Genomic DNA, 24,621 nt, shown 5'->3' on the forward strand with positions numbered 1-24,621 from the left:
TTTCAGTCCTGCACAGTTAGAGCATATCTATCTTTTCTTCCACAAAGCTAATCTCTATATTTAATATATGATTGACTACTCTCTTATGTCCTCCTTCACACTAGCCAGAGACCACGACAATAAAAATCAGCTTGAGCATTGATGGTCTGTTTAGTGTTGGAGAAGTATGTTGGGGTGCAGAAAGAGAACAGTGCGATCCCTATTATGAGTAAAAGAGTGTGAGAGCTCCCTGAAAAAAACTACTGTGGCGGGTTTGTGCTTGTTTATTTTTGAGATGGAAACATATCAGGGTCTTGCGTGCTGCATAGAGGAGCCTGGTAGCACCAGTGTCAGTTTATCCTTAACATGTGGCATGTGCACACTAGTCATCAGATAATTTAATGGAGGAGTGGCCATCCTGGCCTAATGCCAAGGCTACAACATGACCCCCGCATTAGTCTGACACGGCTCCAAGTATTTTAATGTAACCCTTGGAGGCACAGCTGCTGCACGTATTGCATCCGGTCACAGCTATGGCTGCAACCTCAAAGATCTGACTCAATTGTTAAAATGAACAGTCCCCACCAATAAATACAGTGCCATGATCAGACGTCAAGCACAGAAAAGTCAGTAGGCGTTGTGCTTCCTGTGTAATATAGCCATTAGCTATGAAGAATTGCGCACATCTCCAAATTGCGCACATCTCCAAATTGCGCAGACTGACTGATTATTATCTATTATAGTTGTAATAATGGCAGTGCAATGTATAAAAAACTTCAGGCTTCAGAACCTCAATATGACTGATTTGGATTTTGTGTGCATGATACCCTCTGACTGCACTCACTGGGACATGTGCACAGATCAGTGTGCCAGATCATAAATATTGCTTAGGAGAGCACGCTCAGGGATGTCATGAGTATCTCCTCCTGCAGCCAATTAGTTTACTGGGAAATTCCACAGATTTGTAAGAAAAGTTCAAATATCAATGGGATTAGCGTTTATAGTAGGACAGTCAGAATAGTGGAAAAATCTAGGTGGGACGTAATAGAGCAGTGGTGCCTTTACACTAAAATTCCATGTTCCACATTTGCAGCATTCCAGCAGGGTTCAAACAATAATGGAGATCCTAGAGACAATAAGGGGGTCTCAATCCTGTGTAAATTGGGCCTTATAAATCAGCAGGTCAGACCTTAAAGAAAGCTGTTAAAACATTTTGTGTGATCACAATAAAGGAGGCTGTGTAGATTTTGAAATTGATGTCATTGTCTCTTCCGTGCTGTAGCCCTGAAGTATACCTTTTTTCAAAAATAAATTTGTTCTTTGATTCCATTATTAAACAATGTGTGCAAAATTATGTATTTACTTATTCACTGCAAACAGGATGGATGTTATCACAGTTGTTCAGGCTTAATGTGACATTTATACTCTGCAGATCTCCACAGACCATGACACTTCCCAGGTCCCTACTTCTAATGTCTGGGAATGTGAATGAGCTCTGTCTCACACACATCCATACACACGAACCTGAACACACTCACACTTGCTTTAGTCATCTGGTTTTAAGTAGCTCTGGACTCTGTTCAACCTCTGCTCTAAGCCTTTATGAGCAATTGGGGATATTTTTATATTACCTTTGTGCTAAAACAGTCGTCATATTCTACTGTGATTGGGGAGTTATGTGTGCATTAAAGTGTGCATCCATGTAAATGTTTAGGTAACTCTAACAACATGTAATAGATGTAAGACTAACTACTGGCTTCTGTTCAGGATTATCCCTGCGTGTAAAGAGGTTTCCATGACGCTTGATTTTCACTGTGTGCTGCTATGTTTTATGACTTCTTTTATGAAGCAAACTGTGCAAAGAGTTTGAGCTTCGATGTGGAAAAACTGGAGCACATACATCTGCCAGGATCCCAAAAAAAAAAAAAAAATTTTTATAGCTGTATGCAGCTTAGCATGAAATAGCATTTAATTTGGTTTTGTGAAGAACATATTTGTGTTGGAAAAAGGAAACTTGAGGATATAATAGCTATTGAATTTCCTTTTTTCTGTGTTGTAAGGCGAAAGGCAAATTATGCATGGTTTTCAAACATTTTTGTTACAAATAAATATCTAAAAAGTTTGCTGTGCATTTGTATGCAATCTTTTCTGGGTCAATACTCTATAGAGAATCATGTTTTGCTGCAATTGCAGTCTTTCGGTATATTTAAAATCCACCAGTGTTGCACAACCTGAAACTTTTGCCCATTCTTCTTTGCAAAATAGCTGAAGCTCAGTCAGATTCGATGGAAAAAAAGTCAAGTGTTTCCACAGATTCTCAACTGACTTTAAGTCTGGACTTTTACTGGGTCATTCTACCACATGAATATGAACAAAACTATTCCACTGTGTGTTGTATGCTTACGGCTATTTTAACTACTAAGAGGTTAATCGTTTATCTGCAGCCATCTTCCCATCAACTGTGCCCGACCTCTATGCCCCAGCTGAAGAAAAGCATCCCCACAGCATGATGGGGCAATTATTGACATATCATGCTTTTTCTCATGGACAATGTGTAAATGACAATATCGTGACTATTTGAGGATACAATTCCATAGCAGCCATTACCCATCTGCAACTAACTAGCTCTGTTTCCCTTAGCGCTTACTAAGAGGCCAGCTAGATACCCTGAGATTTCAGCGTTGGATGATATGTTACCAGAAGCACGATATGTTTGTAATGGAAAGGAGATCTGGATCAAGGATTGGTGAAAAGGTGGAGACGGTAAACAAACAGGCCTTTAGCGGGACGTCATCCTTGATGAAGGATCTCAGCTTAGCTCCTTTAAAACCTCCTGGGTTTGTGGAATCTCTGGTTTGGCTGCTTAATTGGCTAAAGGATGATAAACTTTAATATTGCGGCCCTTGTCAAAGGTTGGGTAATTTGGTTGCAAATAATTTGCTAAGCTGTGGCTTTGTAAAACATCTTTTATTGTGGTCTCTGGTGCTTTTTAGCCAATACTTGAGTTAATTTGAAATGGTCATTATATAACTTATGTTCCCATAAATACATAAAATGTTTTTGCTGATTATGATCTGGTTTCAGCTGGATATGTAGGGAAAGTTTTTATGGCGGTGGTTAGGAGTCTTCAAGGCTTTCTTAGTCAAAGTTTGAATGAGATGTTTTCTTTTCACTTCTGGATCTATGAACTGTGGCTGCTGGAAAATTCAAGATCAACCCATCTAAAGTCACAGTATTTAGCAACAAATTAAGAACATTAGTACATTTAAAACAAATCATGTATAATTAACATGACTTATTACCAAATATTTTATTTTGTTTTCCTTCCTTAGAACTTTCTTCCAAATTATAGTGGTGAGTGGCTGTAAGAAGGAAAATAAAACCCATGAGCAAACAAAACGTTAGTTAGCCTCTTGAAAAGTAGTCTTGAAAGTAGTCATATTTGCTAGGAACAGGACCTCTGTGGGATGGAGAAAGGTGGAGGTAAGTATTCCACTGTGGAGTTTGATAGCTTGAAAGATATAAAGTCACCAAATGGGTTCTAAGGCTGTACAAGGTTATAGTTCATAAGGAGGGTAATGGAAATGATCTGGAGTTTTGTGGAGAGGAGGTTGGGGTACCGGGACTACTCTGAAATTTCAAGAATGAGGGTTTGATTAATTGTCATAGGGAACTTTATATAGCAAAAAATACCACAAAAAATGCTAAAAAAAAATATTTATGCATGTGTCCATGAGATACGGAGCTTTACATGGCTTCCAATGTAGTTTAAGAAGTACAAGCTTTATTATAGTTTAGCCTGTGCTTTATCATCTACAACCACCTATGTTCCACTGTATATATCTGGAAATGGCTACTGCTGAGCTGAAAACATTGTTTCTGTAACTGCCTAATACCTGAAATGAACTAAAACATTAGGCCTTGACATGTCACTGCAGCAGTTTCGTATAAGGAACTTTGTTTTTAAAGTTGATCAGTATCTTTTCACTCCCTGAATAATTGGCTGTGAGTTGCAGAGGAAATTATGAAAGCAACTAAAAGCAATAATAGTGCTCAAATTAAAACCATCTGTAGCTGAGAAAGAGCATGTTTCTAATCTTATCATTCAGGGTTGTAGTTTTGGGAGTAATCTGTCTTTGCACCATTCATGGGACAAAAAAGGGAAATGAGAGCAACTGAGGGAAAGGTGAATAACAAAAGGAGAGAAGATTTAGTGAGGCGATAATAAGCTACTGGAAGAGAAGAGCATGTTCCGTTTTATTGGTTCACTCGAGCCTAGCCAGCAGGGCACCCTGGGTCAACTGGATTCAGGAGTTTGTGTACAGTGGCTTGCAGAATTAATCAAATCCCTTAAGCTATTTCCACAGTGTCACATTTCAACTAAAAACTCTGATCTATTTCACTAGGATTTTATATGACAAACCAATACAAAGTAGATCATAATTGTGAGGTGAATGGCATGTGGTACATGGCTTTTGAGATTCTGGCCTTTATGGAAGAATGGCAAGAACAATGTCATGGTTGAAAGAAAACCATAAGAAGTTTGCAGTTTGCTACAAGCCATGTAGCAACTACGTGGAAGAAGGCTGGTCAGATAAAACCAAAACTAAACTTTTTAACATGCATGTAAAATGCTTTGTGTGGCAGAAAACTAACAATGATCATTACCCTGACAACACCATCCCTATAGTGAAAGAAGGTGGTAGCAGCATTATGCTGAGGGGATGTTTTCTTCTGCAGGTACAGGAAAACGGGTCAGAATATATGGTAAAATAGATGGAGCTAAACACGGGGCAATCCTGGAAGAAAACCGGACTGGGATGGAGGTTCATCTTTCATCAGGACAATGCTAAACATACAGCCAGAGCTACAATGGAATAGTAACTTTTTATGTTACAATGGCCTAGTCAAAGCCCTGATCTAAATTCTATCAAAAATCTGACTAGACTTGAAAATGTATTTTTACAGATACTCCCTATCCAATCTGACTGAGCTTGAGCTGATCATAACGAAAAGAGTTCAGTCTCTAGATGTGAAAAGCTGGTAGATCTACTGTGGTTTTAAAAAGTTTTAACTCTTTTGGGGCTAAGTACAAAACTCACCAGTCTTTTATGATTTTTATATAAAAAAAGATTTTTAAAACAATGCACACTTTTCCTTCCATGTCACAATTATACATTATGTTGTGTTAATCTCCTATGTTAGATTCTACTTTAGGATTTGTTTTTGAAATATGGCAAAATATAAAAATGTTTAAGTTGTACAAACACTTTGCAAAGTGACTGAACATTATGCATGATGCACACAACAAACATCTAATAACAACAATTAATTGTTTTTATGATAAATGTATATAGTTGACCAATGGACGCACATGCAAAGACTATATGTTTGACTTTGAGTTAATTACCAAACTTGGCTCTCAAAGGTAAAAAGGAGAATTTAGTAAAAATGTTGTTCTTGCAGCCATTTAGGGATTTTTTAGGGTACGCCTCAGCTCCAACTGTTTTCTGCAGAATCAGAGGAGGCATTTTATAAAACTAGATTTTACCTGTGGAAGGTGAGGATCTTCATTCTGGCCGACCATAGAGCTAAATGTCAAGATGGGGATGCTGGATTGAAGGTTGAATTAAAGTTTGGTTGCCAATCAAGGAACAAACTAAGGAGACTTGATAATATCTCAAAGTCAAATAAAAAAGTGTGAGGGCATCAGAAATATCATTGGTTAATAGGTAGTAGATTAATTTAGTCTGAAGTGAGTATGTGAGGATTTTTTCTTGCTCTTTTCTTTCCATTAACAGTACATTGTGAGTTTTATTGTAAAAACCGGTGTTAAATCTTTTATATACACACACAAGAATAAATTTTTTCCTCATCATTTGAAGATTAGAAGCATGTGTTAGTGTCACAGAATGAGGTCACTCATTAAATGCCTCTTCTGTTCAATCATGTAATTCTTAGCTGATGATGCTCAGAAGCTGTGTAGCGAATGTGTGTTTGGTTCTGATATTCATGGTGGGTTTCACAGTTCTCCATGTAGTTTTCCAGTGGGAGTTGTGCCTTTGTGAAAAACCTGCCTTTAGTACATATGATAACAATCAGGTCTATGGAGAGCTATGAAATAAGAACAGGAAAAGTAATCAAGCTTTGACTCATTATCAAGAGACACATCTTTAAATAAACAGCTCATTTATCATTCAAAACACAAGCTTGCATATTTGATTCTTAGTATTTTTGCAGATGTTTCAACTTGTCTGGTTTACATTTACATCCCCTGTGAAAAACAGGCTTTCAGTGTATATGGAAGCTTTTTAAATCAAATAATAATCTGCACATCTACACAGTCAGTCAGTTTTACTTGTTACGAGCTTAACAGAGGTTTACTCTTCAGTGCATGAAGAAAAGGTGATGTTTCTGGGAAAGATAGCCCCTTCAATCTGTATGAGCCACCTGTGTCAACTGACCGACATAAGTAAGGTGTGAGGAAAATGTCCGTGGAGCTGCCAGTTCTGGTAAACCACTCACTTCTTTGTAAGGCTCACAGACAGGCGTTTATTCGATAGGAGTTTTATAGCTGAACCCCCCTTTACTGTCTGTAAAGGTGCTTTAATACTCTAATGTTTTATCAGAAAGGTATTTATTCTGTATATATTACTAAGAAATTCTTTAGGATTTTCTTACACGGTGCATAGACTAGATACAAGAAGCTATAGATTAATTAGTTTTTATGTCTTACCTTGGGTCTCAGTCATAGAAGGCATAGTTAATATGAAATTCTTCCTTTTATTTCAATTAATAAATTTTTTTTTTACTCAAACCATATATATGGGAACATGTTTGCAATTATTAGTTTTGTAATCTCTAAGCAGAAGCAACATGGGCAAAGGAGGAACCCATTACGTGTTGGTGCTGATACAAACTGAGCATCTCTCAGTTTTATTGTGTAGCAAACTGCTACATCACTGTTTTCCTGATGGGGTTTTGTGTGTTGCAATCTGAAGGTTGTGGGTTTCAGCTTCCACATGTAGATGTGCCCCAAGACAAGACACTTAACCCCATGTTGTATACTGATTTGTGTGTTGGTGTGTGAATGTTTCCGTGTCTGTGACTGTCAGTGGGTGCATTTGGCTCTTGTGTAAAACGCTTCGAGTGGTTGGGAAAGTGAATTAATGTTTTGTCCTAAATGAATGTAAGCCTTAATATGATGCTCCAGTGTGTGTGTGTGTGTGTGTGTGGGCGGAGAGGCATTTTAATTAGTAAGCTACTATAATTTCTGACAAAATGTAATTAAAAATGTGCATGGCTTTATTTGTTTCTGAACATATATTTGACAAAACATATAGCTAAATTGTTTTGATAAGCTCACATCTTGCTGTTGTTGAAAAGGTTTCCATGCGGAACTGTTTGTGAAATGCTAGGCTAATATTAGCATGTTTACTCTCTGCTTTGATATGACTCGCTGATTTAGCTTATAACACATTTATATCTTTTGCAGACAAAACTTGGAAAACAGTTGTTGTCTTACTTCATAACATTTTTCCTTTGCTTTGTGTCTTGGTGAAAAACATTTACTGTTATAGAAAACTAAGATGGCTGCACAGTGGCGCAGTTGGTAGCACTGTTGCCTTGCAGCAAGAAGGTCCTGGGTTCAATTCCCATCCTGGGGTCTTTCTTCATGGAGTTTGCATGTTCTCCCCGTGCATGTGTGGGTTCTCACCAGGTACTCCGGCTTCCTCCCACAGTCCAAAGACATGCCTGTTAGGTTAATTGGTCTCTCTAAAATGCCCTTAGGTGTGTGAATGAGTGTGTGTGTGGTTGTTTGTGTGTTGCCCTGCAATGGACTGGCGACCTGTCCAGGGTGTACCCTGCCTCTCACCCATAGACTGCTGGAGATAGGCACCAGCTCCCCAGTGACCCACTATGGAATAAGTGGTAGAAACTGACTGAAAACTAAGATTTGTTGGATTACCAAGATACTGTCCAGTGCCTCTAATATGGTTTTGCAAGTAGTGAACATTGATAATAAGCTGTGAATTTTAAAAATCCGCTGCAGAAATCATGCCTGTTCTACTTGCTGGGGTTTCGCAGACAGCACAGGCAGTAATCAACAGCAGGTATCTAGAATTGAGATTCTTCAGGGGCCCAAAACAGATAATTAAAAATGAAATAATCAGGAGCTCAAGACAGTAGCTGAAACAAATTGAGCCATTTTCTAGCTTTTAGTTGAATAACTTAACGTTTTTAGCGATCCTGAGTGATTTTCTCCTGGTTTTGCAAAGTAGTTGTGCAAAACATAAATGTAATTAAAAAAGAAGCATTTCCCCTGATGGCACTGAAGTAGATTTGGATGAAAACAATGAATAAAAAATTTTAATCTGTTTGTTGAAACAAATTAAATTGTGAGATTTATCTGATTAAATAAAATGCCTAAAAGTTGAGCGTTATTCACTCTATTTTTGGCTATTTTAATTGCCAATACATCATGCAGAAGAAATTCAGCACTATAAAAGATATATTTTCTCTATATCAGCATACACCTGGAAGTGTTATCCAACATCCAAAATAAAAATCTACCAAGTTCCCAGATTCCATTTGCAATTTGTACCCACGTGAAGAACTACTTCTTCACTTCTTAATCAGTGTGTGCTCTGATTGTAACAATGTGAAAAATGTTGAAAGTATGTTGTATGTAATTAGCATGTCTTGTTCTTGTTAAATGTTGTTTTTAATGTTTACTGTAGTGCACAGGAGGCCTTTGACAGTTGAGAGGTTACCCATTTCAGTGGGAAACACTAAACCTGTCATCTGGACTTGGAATGAGGTCTATTGTGTGGGATGGCTATAAAACTGTCAACACACTCAGTTAGTGTGACTTTGAAGCAGCATGTTAGAACTCTATGTCAGTAATAACTATTATGGATCATTTAGGAAGAATAAAAACCAGGCCTGGTTAACCTTTACAGTTTTATCTGCTGTCTCACCACTATGTTAGTAAAACAATTTGGTTTTCCTTTTTCTGTAAACAGATCGAGAGGACCAATCAATCCTTTGCACGTGAGTACTTCTCTCTTCTTTTCTTTGCTCTATTCCTGAGGTCGTGTCTAAGAACAGATGGTTAATATGTACCCTAAGTGGTTCTTGTTCTAGAGCTGCTCAGTGGGCTGGCAAATGAAAGGTTTAACAAATAGAGATTATATATCACCTAATAGCCTTACTTACTGGCCTCAGTTCATGCTCTTGAACTGCTTATACAGGTCCTTCTCAAAATATTAGCATATTGTGATAAAGTTCATTATTTTCCATAATGTCATGATGAAAATTTAACATTCATATATTTTAGATTCATTGCACACTAACTGAAATATTTCAGGTCTTTTATTGTCTTAATACGGATGATTTTGGCATACAGCTCATGAAAACCCAAAATTCCTATCTCACAAAATTAGCATATCATTAAAAGGGTCTCTAAACGAGCTATGAACCTAATCATCTGAATCAATGAGTTAACTCTAAACACCTGCACAAGATTCCTGAGGCCTTTAAAACTCCCAGCCTGGTTCATCACTCAAAACCCCAATCATGGGTAAGACTGCCGACCTGACTGCTGTCCAGAAGGCCACTATTGACACCCTCAAGCAAGAGGGTAAGACACAGAAAGAAATTTCTGAACGAATAGGCTGTTCCCAGAGTGCTGTATCAAGGCACCTCAGTGGGAAGTCTGTGGGAAGGGAAAAGTGTGGCAGAAAACGCTGCACAACGAGAAGAGGTGACCGGACCCTGAGGAAGATTGTGGAGAAGGGCCGATTCCAGACCTTGGGGGACCTGCGGAAGCAGTGGACTGAGTCTGGAGTAGAAACATCCAGAGCCACCGTGCACAGGCGTGTGCAGGAAATGGGCTACAGGTGCCGCATTCCCCAGGTCAAGCCACTTTTGAACCAGAAACAGCGGCAGAAGCGCCTGACCTGGGCTACAGAGAAGCAGCACTGGACTGTTGTGGTCAAAAGTACTTTTTTCGGATGAAAGCAAATTCTGCATGTCATTCGGAAATCAAGGTGCCAGAGTCTGGAGGAAGACTGGGGAGAAGGAAATGCCAAAATGCCAGAAGTCCAGTGTCAAGTACCCACAGTCAGTGATGGTCTGGGGTGCCGTGTCAGCTGCTGGTGTTGGTCCACTGTGTTTTATCAAGGGCAGGGTCAATGCAGCTAGCTATCAGGAGATTTTGGAGCACTTCATGCTTCTATCTGCTGAAAAGCTTTATGGAGATGAAGATTTCATTTTTCAGCACGACCTGGCACCTGCTCACAGTGCCAAAACCACTGGTAAATGGTTTACTGACCATGGTATCACTGTGCTCAATTGGCCTGCCAACTCTCCTGACCTGAACCCCATAGAGAATCTGTGGGATATTGTGAAGAGAACGTTGAGAGACTCAAGACCCAACACTCTGGATGAGCTAAAGGCCGCTATCGAAGCATCCTGGGCCTCCATAAGACCTCAGCAGTGCCACAGGCTGATTGCCTCCATGCCACGCCGCATGGAAGCAGTCATTTCTGCAAAAGGATTCCCGACCAAGTATTGAGTGCATAACTGTACATGATTATTTGAAGGTTGATGTTTTTTGTATTAAAAACACTTTTCTTTTATTGGTCGGATGAAATATGCTAATTTTGTGAGATAGGAATTTTGGGTTTTCATGAGCTGTATGCCAAAATCATCCGTATTAAGACAATAACAGACCTGAAATATTTCAGTTAATGTGCAATGAATCTAAAATATATGAATGTTAAATTTTCATCATGACATTATGGAAAATAATGAACTTTATCACAATATGCTAATATTTTGAGAAGGACCTGTATATGTAACTTATATAAATCTGTATACAAATCATGACTAGGGGATTTTTTTCCTTCTTTTCAATGTGGTTTTCCTATTTCTTTTATCTCTGTAAAGCCCTTTTCCATCTCCCTCTTTGCCTCCCTCACCCTAAGCGAGTTGCCCAGCTCCCATCATCCTGCTGTGTTGTATTTAAAGACTAGTTACAAATAGCTTTTTGCGGATGCAGGGCTGTGGAGTGGTTCGGCCAAATACTGAGAGTTATGAGTGTGGTTTGGTGGCCTGCCCTCATCCTCTACGTCAGAGTGTAATTAAGTGGCACTTTCTTTCAGCCTGGCATGAGTCGCCAGTGACGTCAAACCCAAGCTGAAAAATACATCACTTCTTGATGATAATTAATCCGTTTTGCTACAATTGTTCTAAAAACAATGATTTCTGTTGAAAGAAAGGTTAGACATTAACATGTGTAGCATGTCATGTCATTAATGACATTTGCACACATTTGTAGAACTTTAATTAAAAATGTCTTCTTGAAAATCCTGTTAAGCATTTTCACAACGCACCATTCTTTTATGCATACAAAGTTATAATGTAGCATAACACCAATCCCTGCTACACTGTTAGAAAAAAATTAAATCATGAGGTTGAAGAGTTACAAGATTTGTTTTTAGTCAGGAGAAACTGCTTATTTGCTACAAGAACTACAATATCTCCTAAAGGCCCCCCTTAATGCCAGAATAAGTTTGTCCTACAGTCCCCAGAACCTCCAGGACTATTCAAATGTCTCTGTATTCCATAAACATTTGAAAACCTACGTTCATCATGATGGCGGTCATGCTACTAAACCTTTTTTTCTTAACCATAAAGGTTTTTACTGTCAGCTTTCACAGCTATCCTACTAAAATGCCACCACCATCTGCACCAGGATGTTCCTAACAATCTCTGGAATTGAGAGGTTTGTGTGCCTCTGCCATCAATTTCAGTGCTAAACAATGTTTGAGAGCAGATTAAAGCCTTATGCTTTTTCTGTAATTTTAGCCTTTTATCATGTTTATAAATGTTTATTTAGTAATTTCTTTTAGAAATTTAAAGGAAATCAAACAAGGTTGTACAATTTAACTTTCATCAATATTTACTATATAATTTCTGAAGTAAGAAAGCTTTGCTTTGTAGCAGAGGAAATTTTTTCATCTTAGTGTTTTTTGTATGTTGTCAATTGTTCAACAATTTACTCTTAAACTGATCCTAGCAATGTCAATTTAGTTGCTAATTTTGGTTTGACTGATAAACTATGACTGAAGCATTTAGTCTTAGTTTATCAGCAAAACACCAGGAAATCTCATTTTACTTGAATTTCTTAAAGTAAAATGATCAGATGAAATATTTACAACTATCAGTATATTGTTTTCTCAAGCAATGTTCCAGCTTTTCCCGTAAAACTATGTTGCTTTAAAATCTTAAGCCAAATACAGATTGACGCCTAATTTGACCTACATTTTTAATCATGTGTTCAGCATTCGAGGTCTTGCCCCTTAGATTCTAGTGAATCATCTAAAACCTCAGTGTACTATGTGCAGTAGAACTAATAACCAGCTACACTAAAACCACTGGTATGTACCTAGATGTAGTGTTGCTGGCCTGATTTTGCTGTTGGCTCTGAGACCTGACTGCGGGAACTGTGGAAGGCCCTGCCTGTACACAGCTATCATTAGAGACAACCAAAAATCAGAGCCTGGAAACTTTGGAGACTGGCTCACCAGACCACAGCATTCTCCAGTCAAACATGGACAAACAGGGAATATATATAAAAATCCAGATGATTTTGGTGTTCGTCCAGTCACTCTTTACCGCAATAGTAATGATTAAGGGGGATTTTGTTCATGGTTTTCCAATGGTTTGTTAGTAATTTGCAAATCTTTGGACAATTTACACATTTTCATGTCAATAATAAAACATTTTGCTGTTGTTTTTTTTTCACCAATACTTCATTGGTCATATTTTTATCTACATGTTTCTGTGTAAACTGTTCTTTTTAGAGGAGAATCAGGAGCCGGCAAGACCGAGAACACAAAGAAAGTCATCCAGTACCTGGCCCATGTTGCCTCCTCACACAAAGGGCGCAAAGACCACAACATTCCTGTGAGCCTCACTGCCTGAATTTCTCCTACTTTGTCCCTTTCCCTTTTCTTTTTGCTCCCCCTTTTTCCCTTTTAAAAATTATCCCATGTAAACTATCTGTATAAACAGATGCAGCTAAATGAGCCTTGGAAAATAGTCATCTGTTTTGGCAGTACCATAATCTGACACTGTAAAATTTAGAAAAATCCAGATCCTAATTTGAGCACGTCACTGGTGGCACAACCCCCAACAATTTAAAATATATATAACTAAAGCTGCTTTTTACTTTTTAATGTTAATCAGAATATCTAAGAACTTTTTTATTAGCTATCCAGGATGTCCTGTTTCCTTGGGGTATAAAAATGACACCATGCAAAGACCCATTTTCAAAAGCCACTGGGCTCTAGGTTTGACCAGAACCAGAATTTTATTTTGCCACCACGCATATTGAGCAAGGTGGTAAGGGAGTTAAAAAATCTCCAAAGCTCACTGTTAGAGAGCTGCAGCAGAGGGGCATCTTTGGTCTTGTTAAAATGTTTTTTTTTCCCAGTGTGTGTGTAAGCATATTTTGAACGACTGCAAAAATATTCTACCCAAGGGTACAAATAAAGTGACCTTAAATCTTAACCTTTAGGTCACCAAGTCCCCATTATTAGATGTCATCTAGATGCCAAAATATACCAGAAAAAAAAGCCCATTATTATAATTGAGACCATGACTTTAACTTAAAATGTGTTCTTTGGTCAGATGAGAATAAGTGTGAGCTTTTCAGGGCAAAAAACACTTCAGGTTTAGCATTAAAATAGGAATGAATGTACAAAAAAGTACTTCATTCCAAAGTGTTAGGTATGGTAGTGGACCTGTAATGCTGTGGGCCTCTTTCTTTCCAAGGGCCATGGGAACATTTTTAGAGGGCACTGCGTTAGGACATCTTTGAACTACCAGTCAATCTTTCAGCATAACAACTGGTTGAACATATATGGCCAAATCAAAACACAAATGGTTCACCACATACAAAATCAACAATTTTCCTATCTCAATCCCCAGATCTAAATTAAGTAGTGGTGGGCTGAATAGAAGAGATTATAAGAAATTACCAGAGGGAACTATCTGGACTATCTGGAAAGATTGTGAAAGAAGAAAAGTATTTTCTGTCCTATTGGTGAAAGTGGGTTGTACAAAAAGCATGGGTAAACAACAATAACTGTGCCACCAGTGGTTAAATAAAAAAAATGTTTCCACTGAAAAAAGATTTGGGTTTTGTTTATTTTTTTGTGTTGGAACATATTACTGTAATAAAAAAATCCATTTTATTTTTGGAGTTTTTACACATGTAAGATTAAGCATTCATGGCCTGATTTTTTGGTAAGAAATGATGTAATAATCAGGAGCTTTCTAATGAGGTAGTGTGTTCTGGCTACAAAGCTCACGCTTCCTACCAGGCAGTGCCACTCTGGGACAGCCTAGCAAGATGTGAGCTGATGTTCTGTTTTCTGTTGTTTGTGTGCGATATGAGCACTTCAGCTTTTAACACATGCATTTGTTTATCCATAATGAACAGCCCGATTCCCCCAAAGCATTCAAGCTACAGGCAAGTGGATCTCCCGACGAGTGTGTCATCTATTTTGATGTTTGTACTGATCTGCATGCCCTCCTCTTTGAATCTCTGGCTTTTCCGTAATGATGCTGACAGACTAATCTTAGCTATGATGTTATGAGGTATTTGTTTGTGCTGGCTCAGTCTTCTCACATGGTTTTTGGAAAGCCGTGAATCTTCCATTAAACCAACAGGCTCGTGATAGTAAAACAACATTTTATCAGTTGGTCCTGGTTTATTAAAACTGTTTGAAATGAAAGTTTGATGAGAAACATATGCCAGCCAATAAAAGCTCTTCATTAAGCCCTAATGGAGCCTGATGTTGAGCAGTGTGCAGATCAGATGCAGCCACACCAAACAACTCTCCTCCAGCTTCTTTATTTTCTATTTGTTGATACAAATTGAAGAATTCAAAACAAATTTTCGGCATATTTATGCATGTTTTCATTTTGTTAAATTTTTAAGTGCATGCCAGTAGTTAGAGGCCCATATAAACTGATGTTATTATGTGTTATAGTTAGGATCCTATATCTCAATGGTTTTTTTCTAGATTTCTGTTCTGTTGTGATAAAAATGTCTACTGACAATACCATCCTTTGTTTTTCTTAGTTTTAAGCAAACTCTATATTTTCTAGCTCACATTGTTTCTGCATGATCTGTGCTCCTGCTATTTTTCTTTTTCACCTAAATCAGAACGTAATGTTTTCCAAATCTAATAACTGCAGATGCAGGGAGTCTTTATGACTCCTGTAACCTAAAACATTTGGCTCAGACAGTCTTAGTACATGGTTATTAAGCTAAATTCCAGCAGCTGAAAGTTAGAAGCTGTTCCATAAGTGCCTCTGTGGGTCCTTGACCTAGCTGTGCCATCCACACTGACCTTCTTAATGTAGCTTTCCGTCTGCTTTGCATTACAGCTGCCTCTGTGCACAAGCCAGAGGAATGTAGGGATTGAGGGAGAGCAAAGAAAATGGTACAAAAGATATGATTGAAAGGAGGTCAGGTGGGTGAGGAAGAAGAAGTGGAGAAGACACTTAGACTAGAAGAGCATTGGCTCCCATACTATGGGAGTGAGATAGCTTAATGGCAACATCATTTCTAAAAGCATGTACTGCTGTGAGTGGCCCAGTCATGGAGAATGCAAATGTGGCCAGAAAAGTACAAGGAGAGCAAATGCAATGTTTTTTTTGTATTTATGTATTGACACATGTAGGGTACCGAAGGACATCGATGCCAAAATTTACATAGCAAACAGTATTACACACTTAATTGAGAAATTTCTTTGCATATTATAAATCTTGTGTGAGCAAAATATCCGGTCAGAAAGATAAAGATTTGTGTTTAGCAGTGTGTTAGCATCCAACATTCTTAGAAAGGTCGTGTATAGTCTTTGTCTCCATGCCTCATTACTCTTTCTCAAGGCTGGACGTGTCAAGTTGAGCTTTTGCTACATAGAGTCAAGAGAGATTGAAATCTTTCTTGACTCCAAAAGTACAATTGGTTTTTATGTTGATCATTAGTCCTACAATTATATTTATGGGGTCCAGCAATGTTCACAATGAAACAGTAATCTGTTTTTAAAAGTACTTTTCAAAGACATGTTTGCAAAACGCCGTACAAGATGAGAAATTAATGATAAAAAAAGAACATAAAAAAACTAAAAGCACAGGCATAAAATGTATAAGACATAAAAGACAAAAAAGAAAAATATAATTATAAAGAAATACAAGTGCTAATATAAGCAATTTTTTGCTAAATAGATGGGTTGTTACCAACGTAAAAGGCTTGATCTCCTTTAGTTATACCAGTCTTTTGTGGGAAATGACTAACAAATTTGGATTTTGAGCAGAGTGAGAAACAATTGTTTAGTAAGATGATTAGATGTAGATATTAGATACTGTCTACTGGTGCTTGGCCTTTCACTGCTTTCTATGTGAACACTTAAACTAAATGTTTTAGACACACTTTCTCATTTAATGGTTTTCTTTATATTTATGATTATTTGCATTAGATTCTCGCTGAAGGCTTTAAAACTGAATGAACAAATATGCAATTACTGTAAAAGAACTTTAAATATGTTTCGTATTTTAGATTCCTTAAAGTGATTCATTGCTGTGATGACTGAAATATTAACCTTTGGCCCTCTTTCAATGAACATCTGGGAAGTTCTTTCAAGGCTCGTTGGAAAACCATTACAGGTGACCACCTCACTTGGAGAGAATGCTAAAAAAGCAAAGCAGTATTCAGAGCAAAGAGTGGCTATTTTGAAGAATCTAAAATAGAAAAAATGTTCAGTTATTTTTACACTTTTTATAGTACATAATTCCCATGTGTGATCATTCACAGTTTTGATGCCTTTGGTGAGAATCTACAATGTAAATAGTCATGAAAATAAAGAGACCCATTAAGTAAGAAAGTGTATCTAAAACCTTTGACCGGTAGTGTATATCTTAAAATAAAGTCTAAACTTAGTGCCAGTGTAACACATAGAAAACATGACTTACAGCAGCTTGCTTCTTAGAACATCTCAATATCCTGGCTGCAACATTCAGTTTGATTTGTAAATGCTTTGGTGATGTTTTATAGGCAAAAGAAAATACATTCATTAACCATTTTTTCAAGTTCAGCAGATTGCAAACGCGTTTGAAAGAGGGATGACCTTGGGGTGGATTTTACGTGAAAATTCAGTGTTAGGTTGTCTTGCCTTTTAAGAGAAACTCCTGTTGTTTAAGTTGGAGGAAACCAGTCCAAAGCAAAGCCAGAAATACAGGCCAGATGCCTACGCCTGTTGAGTAAAATACTTAACAGGCTGTATCAAAAACTGTGGTCAAGTAGATCTTTATGTACCTTTAATAGAGCAGAATTTATAGAATGCTGTTTTGACTGCTACAGTGCCTTGCGAAAGTATTTGGCCCCCTTGAACTTTTCAACCTCTTGCCACATTTCAGGCTTCAAACATAAAGATATAAAATTCTAATTTTTTGTGAAGAATCAACCACAAGTGGGACACAATCGTGAAGTGGAATGAAATTTATTGGATGTGTCAAACTTTTTTAACAAATAAAAAACTGAAAAGTGGGGCGTGCAATATTATTCGGCTCCCTTGCGTTAATACTTTGTAGCGCCACCCTTTGCTGCAATTACAGCTGCAAGTCGCTTGGGGTTTGTCTCTATCAGTTTGCACATCGAAAGACTGAAATTCTTGCCCATTCTTCCTTGCAAAACAGCTCGACCTCAGTGAGGTTGAATGGAGAGCGTTCATGAACAGCAGTCTTCAGCTCTTTCCAAAGATTCTGAATTGGATTCAGGTCTGGACTTTGACTTGGCCATTCCAACACCTGGATACGTTTATCTGTGAACCATTCCATTGTAGATTTGGCTTTATGTTTTAGATCATTGTCTTGTTGGAAGATAAATCTCCGTCTCAGTCTCAGGTCTCTTGCAGACTCCAACAGGTTTTCTTCCAGAATGGTCCTGTATTTGGCCCCATCCATCTTCTCATCAATTTTGACCATCTTTCCTGTCCCTGCTGATGAAAAGCAGGCCCAAACCATGATACTGCCACCACCATGTTTGACAGTGGGGATGGTGTGTTCAGGGTGATGAGCTGTGTTGCTTTTACGCCAAACATATCGTTTTGCATTGTGGCCAAACAGTTTGATTTTGGTTTCATCTGACCAGAGCACCTTCTTCCACATGTTTGGTGTGTCTCCCAAGTGGCTTGTGGCAAACTTTAAACAAGACTTTTTATGGATATCTTTGAGAAATGGCTTTCTTCTTGCCAGTCTTCCATAAAGGCCAGATTTGTGCAGTGTACGACTGATTGTTGTCCTATGAACAGACTCTCCCACCTCAGCTGTAGATCTCTGCAGTTCATCCAGAGTGATCATGGGCCTCTTGGCTGCATCTCTGATCAGTCTTCTCCTTGTTTGAGATGAAAGTTTAGAGGGACGGCCGGGTCTTGGTAGATTTGCAGTGGTCTGATACTCCTTCCATTTCAATATGATTGCCTGCACAGTGCTCCTTGGGAGGTTTAAAGCTTGGGAAATCTTTTTATATCCAAATCCGGCTTTAAACGTCTCCACAACAGTATCTTGGACCTGCCTGGTGTGTTCCTTGGTCTTCATGATGCTCTCTGCGCTTTGAACAGAACCCTGAGACCATAACAGAGCAGGTACATTTATACAGAGACTTGATTACACACAGGTGGATTCTATTTATCATCATCAGTCATTTGGGACAACATTGGATCATTCAGAGATCCTCACTGAACTTCTGGAGTGAGTTTGCTGCACTGAAAGTAAAGAGGCCGAATAATATTGCACGCCCCACTTTCAGTTTTTTATTTGTTAAAAAAGTTTGACACATCCAATAAATTTCATTCCACTTCACAATTGTGTCCCACTAGTTGTTGATTCTTCACAAAACATTTGAATTTTATATCTTTATGTTTGAAGCCTGAAATGTGGCAAGATGTTGAAAAGTTCAAGGGGGCCAAATACTTTCGCAAGGCACTGTAAATACCTACTTTTATATTTTGTTAGCCTCATAGCCTAAGTCATATGACTTAGCCAATTATGCAATAAGGCCAACGATTTGCAATTATACTTAATATTACTATAAAAGAAATGGCTTTAGTATTCTGATATTAATAGCTGTTAATAGACTTTGTACTAGATTCATAACAACATCCAACCTTAGAGCAAGTCAGAGCCATGTGAAAACACATTCTGTTCATTCTGGGCAATACAAAGTCCTCAGTCAGCTCAGAATACGATCCAATTTACAGTAGAAATAGTTTTTGCACTGTCATTATCATTGAAAAAAGAAATGATGTTAACTCTTGAAGAGATAAAATTTTTTAGGAGAACTTTTTAAGAATTTATTTAGTTATTTATTTAAATGTAACATGAGTGTTTCAGTCCATCATTTTGATGAGCCAGATTTAGCCATACAGGATAATTTCCATCTGCAGTCCCTGGCATGTTCATGGTGTGAAACAAGATTAGAAAAAGATTGTGGCAAACCGGCCATTAATGCTCGTTCGCTACATACTATACAGTTTAGATTATCACAGCGTGATAACATGCAGGCCAGCAGAAACGTCTCCAAAGTAACCTCTCTCCATAAAACATTTAGAACAGCACCCTTATTTCAGTGCCTTCATAGTTTAACAAGGTCTCTCAAACTGTTTGGTTGTCTTGGCCCCTGAATATTGTTGAACTCGCTTGACAAAAATACCACTGTTCAGTTGATTTAAGTAAAGACAACAGAACCTTGATGAATTGTAGCTTAGCAAATTGACTTGGCTTCATTTTTCTCTTTTTGCTGTCATGAAATATTTATTTAGCTTCACATACCTGTGTGTGTATAAAAAGACAGAATTATGAAAATAGTAACTAAAAAGTATTGGGAAGGAATTAGAAACATTTGGGAGCCTCTCATGTTTTTGTATTTGTTTACAGGGGGAGTTGGAACGTCAGCTCCTGCAAGCCAATCCAATCCTTGAGTCATTTGGTAACGCCAAGACAGTAAAAAATGACAACTCATCTCGCTTTGTGAGTTTAAATTATGTGTTTAAATGAATGTTTTCTTAATTTAACATATTGAGGAAGACAATCAATTTTTCACCCCCACAAGATCAGTTTTTGATGAACTTCTATAACTTGGAATACGTTGATTAGGAGTGTGACAGTTCCTGTGGCATGAGACTCATGGTAATAAACAATATTCTCATCGAGGTGAACTCTGTCTAAGTCAGTTCTTTTCAGCCTGTGTCTTAACTATTATTACAGACCCTAGATATAACGATGGCAGCTTTAAGCTTGATACACCGAATGTAAGTTTGACACTTTTTTGTAGTAAGATAGAAAGTAGTTCTTGAGTTTCTCTAGTGTGTCTACACAACATATAAAGACTTTTCTCGTTTTACGAAAGCATTGAAAAGGTCTGCACCACTATTGGATCCCTTGTGGAGCAGCATTTTGTATACTCAACAGAAAACAAAATGTAACAGATAAGATACAAATTATTTGTTAGCACTATGAGACTAAAGCAACTAGCTAACCTGTACTTGATCATTTTGCCACAGTTATCATCTCTTTGTATATTTAATATTACTTTAAACCTAAACATGGTAGAGATATGAATAATTCTGGGTTTAATCATATACTGGTCAAAGTTTAACTTGATTATTCTACACTGATTAATGATTCTTTAAAATACAGTTTGTGATTAATTTTTGGTTCTTAGGTGTAGCAAAAGTATAACTAAAATCTTATCTTGTTTTCTTGTGCATCATCTCATCTCATGACTTGGATGTTGATAGATATTACAAAACTTTTTTTTCTGTTTTCTTCTTGTTTTATTTTCCTATTGTAATTGTGAAACAAACATTAAGAACATTAAGGAAATTTAATGTAGAGGATTCTGCAAAACACACATACAAAATATTCTTGTAATTGCTCAAATAAAACTTTAGGTCTCTTGCAAGCAGCAGAAAAATCCGGAATGTCAAGAAACTGTTTTTGATCAGGCACAAATCTGTTGAAAAACCATGCAATATATTTTTGTTGTTTTTTTAATAAAAGGAGGTCACTTTGTCACCTTTTAAGGTTTTGTTAGGCTTTACAACATTTGAGCCACTAATTGAACTTGGTTTTGTGCACAGTAATGAAAACAATAATCGCCCCAAGCGTTTTACATTTCTTTGTGACTAAGTAAACCATGTGGTCTGGATTAAGCACCATGGTGGTCAGGTCCACATTAATCACAGGTGTGTCTGAAGAACCGCAGTGAATACTTGCAAACATAAGGGCACACGTTCCCACAGACTTACACACATTTGCTGTCAGGAAACCACAGGCATGCCTCAAATTCCTGCTTGACATGCTAACCTGGCACCTCCTAATATAGGCATTTTGGTTCCTCATTGCATTTTTGTCATGAATAAGAAACCACAGGGAGGTATGTAAAATACAGCTGAGCCCAGAAGGAGAAGAAATGTAGATGAATGAAAGATGCAAAACACATGAAGCCATAAAGTTACTATATGGATGTATCGTAGTGATTTTGATTAATAAAGAGTTGTACATTTGTCTTGTTCTACAGGGGAAGTTCATCAGAATCAACTTTGATGTCACAGGCTACATTGTAGGGGCCAATATTGAAACCTGTATCCTTAATGCCAGGTCTGCTTGAAGGAGCTGAATGATGGATCACTGTTTAAAACAGAAGCTAAAAGGGGTGTTGCGTGGTGTAGCGGTAAGGTGGGTGCCTCATCCATATACAGAGGTCATTGTCCATGATGTTGCTGTCCTGAGTTAGATTCCTGACCTTTAGACCTTGGCTGCATGTCTTTCCCCCTTCTCTATCATTTCCTGTCTGGTAACTGTCAATAAAGGGCACTACTGCAAACAAAACAACAACACTTGAATTAAAAACAAGAGCTAAACCACAGGCGTGTTAAGATGCAAAAAAACAAGGCGTGTTCAACACATAATGTCTTTCTTTCTCTACATACATTTACTTAATCTTTTTCTTTGGTGAGAGAACAAATGGAAAAATACTTGTACTCGTACTCGTCGTCTTCCGCTTCATCCGGGACCGGGTCGCGGGGGCAACAGACTCAGCAGAGACACCCAGACGTCCCTCTCCCCAGACACCTCCTCCAGCTCCTCCAGGGGGAGCCCAAGGCAAGGCGTTCCCAGGCCAGCCGAGACACATATTCCCTCCAGGGTGTCCTGGACCGTCCCCTGGGCCTCCTCCTGGTGGGACGTGCCTGGAACACCTCCCAAGGAAGGTGTCCAGTAGGAATCCGGTATAGATGCCTGGGCCACCTCAACTGGCTCCTCTCGATGTGGAGGAGCAGCGGCTCTACTCCGAGCCCCTCCCGGATGGTCGAGCTCCTCACCCTATCTCTAAGGGAGTGCCCGGCCACCCTACGGAGGAAGCTCATTTCAGACACTTGTATGCGGGATCTCGTTCTTTTGGTCATGACCCAAAGTTCATGGCCATAGGTGAGGGTAGGATCGTAGACCGACCGGTAAATCGAGAGCTTCGCTTTTCGGCTCAGCTCTCTCTTCACCACAACGGACCGGCACAGTGCCCCGATTACTGCGACAGCCGCACCGATCCGTCAATCTCCCGCTCCATTCTTCCCTCACTCGTGAACAAGACCCCAAAATACTTGAACTCCTTCACTTGAGGCAGGAGCTCCCCTCCAACCTCAAGAGGACAAGCCACCCTTTTCCGGTCAAGAACCATGGCCTCGGACTTGGAGGAGCTGATCTTGATCCCAGCCGCTTCACACTCAACTGCGAACCGCCCCAGCGCATGCTGTAGGTCTTGGCTAGAGGGGGCCAGCAGGACCATGTCATCTGCAAAAAGAAGAGACGAAATCCACTGGTCCCCAAACCAGACCCCCTCCAGCCCTTGGCTGCGCCTAGAACGGGGCCCTGACTCCATACTCCTGGAGTACCCCCCATAGGGCACCACAAGGGACACAGTCGAATGCCTTCTCCAGGTCCACAAAACACATGTGGACCGGTTGTGCAAACTCCCATGAACCCTCGAGTACCCTGTAGAGGGTATAGAGCTGGTCCAGTGTTCCACGGCCGGGACGAAAACCACACTGCTCTTCCTGAAGCCGAGGTTCGACTATCAGCTGGACTCTCCTCTCCAATACCCTGGTGTAGGCCTTACCAGGGAGGCTGAGGAATGTGATCCCCCTGTAGTTGGAACACACCCTCCGGTCACCCATCTTATGAAGGGGGACCACCACCCCAGTCTGCCAGTCCAGAGGCACTGTCCCCGACCGCCACGCAATGTTGAAGAGGCGTGTCAACCATGACAGCCCCACAACATCCAGAGACTTGAGGTACTCAGGGCGGATCTCATCCACCCCTGAAGCCGTGCCACCACGGAGCTTTTTAACCACCTCGGTGACTTCAGCCTGGGTGATGAAAGAGTCCAACCACGAGTCCCCGGCCTCTGCTTCCACCAGGAAATGCGTGATGACAGCAGGATTGAGGAGATCCTTGAAGTACTCCGTCCACCACCCGATAATGTCCCCAGTCGAGGTCAGCAGCTCCCCACCCCCACTGTAAACAGTGTTGGCAAAGTACTGCTTCCTCCTCCTGAGGCGCCGAACAGGTTGCCAGAATTGCTTTGAGGCCAACTGGTAGTCCTTCTCCATGGCCTCATCAAACTCCTCCCAATGCCCGAGTGTTCGCCTCTGCCACAGCCCGGGCCGTGACACGCTTGGCCTCACGGTACCCGTCAGCCGCCTCAGGAGTCCCACAAGCCATCCAGAGTTAATATGTTGTAGAACCACCTTTTGCTGTAGCAGCAGTTGCAAGTCTTTTTGGATGTACCTCTATCAGCTTTACGCATCTGGAGACTAAGAGTTTTGCCCATTATTCTTTTCAAAATAGCTAAAACTCAGTCAGATTGGATGGAGAGTCTGTAAACATCTATTTTCAAGTCTCGCCACAGATTCATAGCTGGTTTTAGATATGGACTTTAACTGGACCATTCTATCTCTTGAATATGCTTTGATCTAAACAGACAATTAAAGGCAATTAGCTGTACCAGATTTTCTTTAAGGGTATTAGAGTAAATGGGGTCCAAAAAGAATGCACACCACACTTTGAAGATTTTAATTTGTAAAAGATTTTGAAAACCACATATGTTTTAATAGTTCATACTTCATAGTTAACTTCCACTACATTGTGTTGGCCTAAGATCCTCATAAAACACATTGTTTGGGGCTGTATTGTGACAAAATGTGAAGATTCAAGGGATATTAATGCTTCTGCAAAGTCCTGATTGTAGTTTTTTCTGAAGGGAATTTAATTGTTCAGATTCTTATTTCCTTGGTAGGCCTTAACTTTGGCCCTCAGATCTTCTAGAAAAGTCACGAGCCATCAGACAGGCAAAAGAGGAGAGGACATTCCACATCTTCTACCGCCTGTTGGCAGGAGCTGGAGAGCATCTTAGAAGTGAGTGTGTGTTTGTCCATTGCTTTAAGAGCCAGTTAGCATCAAAGCTCTAACAGCTACATTTCATTTGTGTGCTGGCAAGAAGCAACG

General features: G+C 39.2%; 1 protein-coding gene across 1 annotated transcript in view; it reads left to right on the plus strand.

Annotated features, from left to right (window-relative positions):
* LOC124862636 (myosin-10-like) overlaps positions 1-24,621 on the plus strand; it is a 92,443-nt gene that overhangs the window by 41,519 nt on the left and 26,303 nt on the right. Inside the window, exons 4-9 of the mRNA XM_047356682.1 lie at positions 9,006-9,033; positions 12,852-12,954; positions 14,495-14,524; positions 19,996-20,088; positions 21,641-21,704; positions 24,433-24,531. Coding sequence (XP_047212638.1) covers positions 9,006-9,033; positions 12,852-12,954; positions 14,495-14,524; positions 19,996-20,088; positions 21,641-21,704; positions 24,433-24,531 — 417 coding nt within the window. The remainder of the gene's footprint in view (positions 1-9,005; positions 9,034-12,851; positions 12,955-14,494; positions 14,525-19,995; positions 20,089-21,640; positions 21,705-24,432; positions 24,532-24,621) is intronic.

Source organism: Girardinichthys multiradiatus, chromosome X, assembly GCF_021462225.1.
Source record: "Girardinichthys multiradiatus isolate DD_20200921_A chromosome X, DD_fGirMul_XY1, whole genome shotgun sequence".
Classification (NCBI taxonomy): domain Eukaryota; kingdom Metazoa; phylum Chordata; class Actinopteri; order Cyprinodontiformes; family Goodeidae; genus Girardinichthys; species Girardinichthys multiradiatus.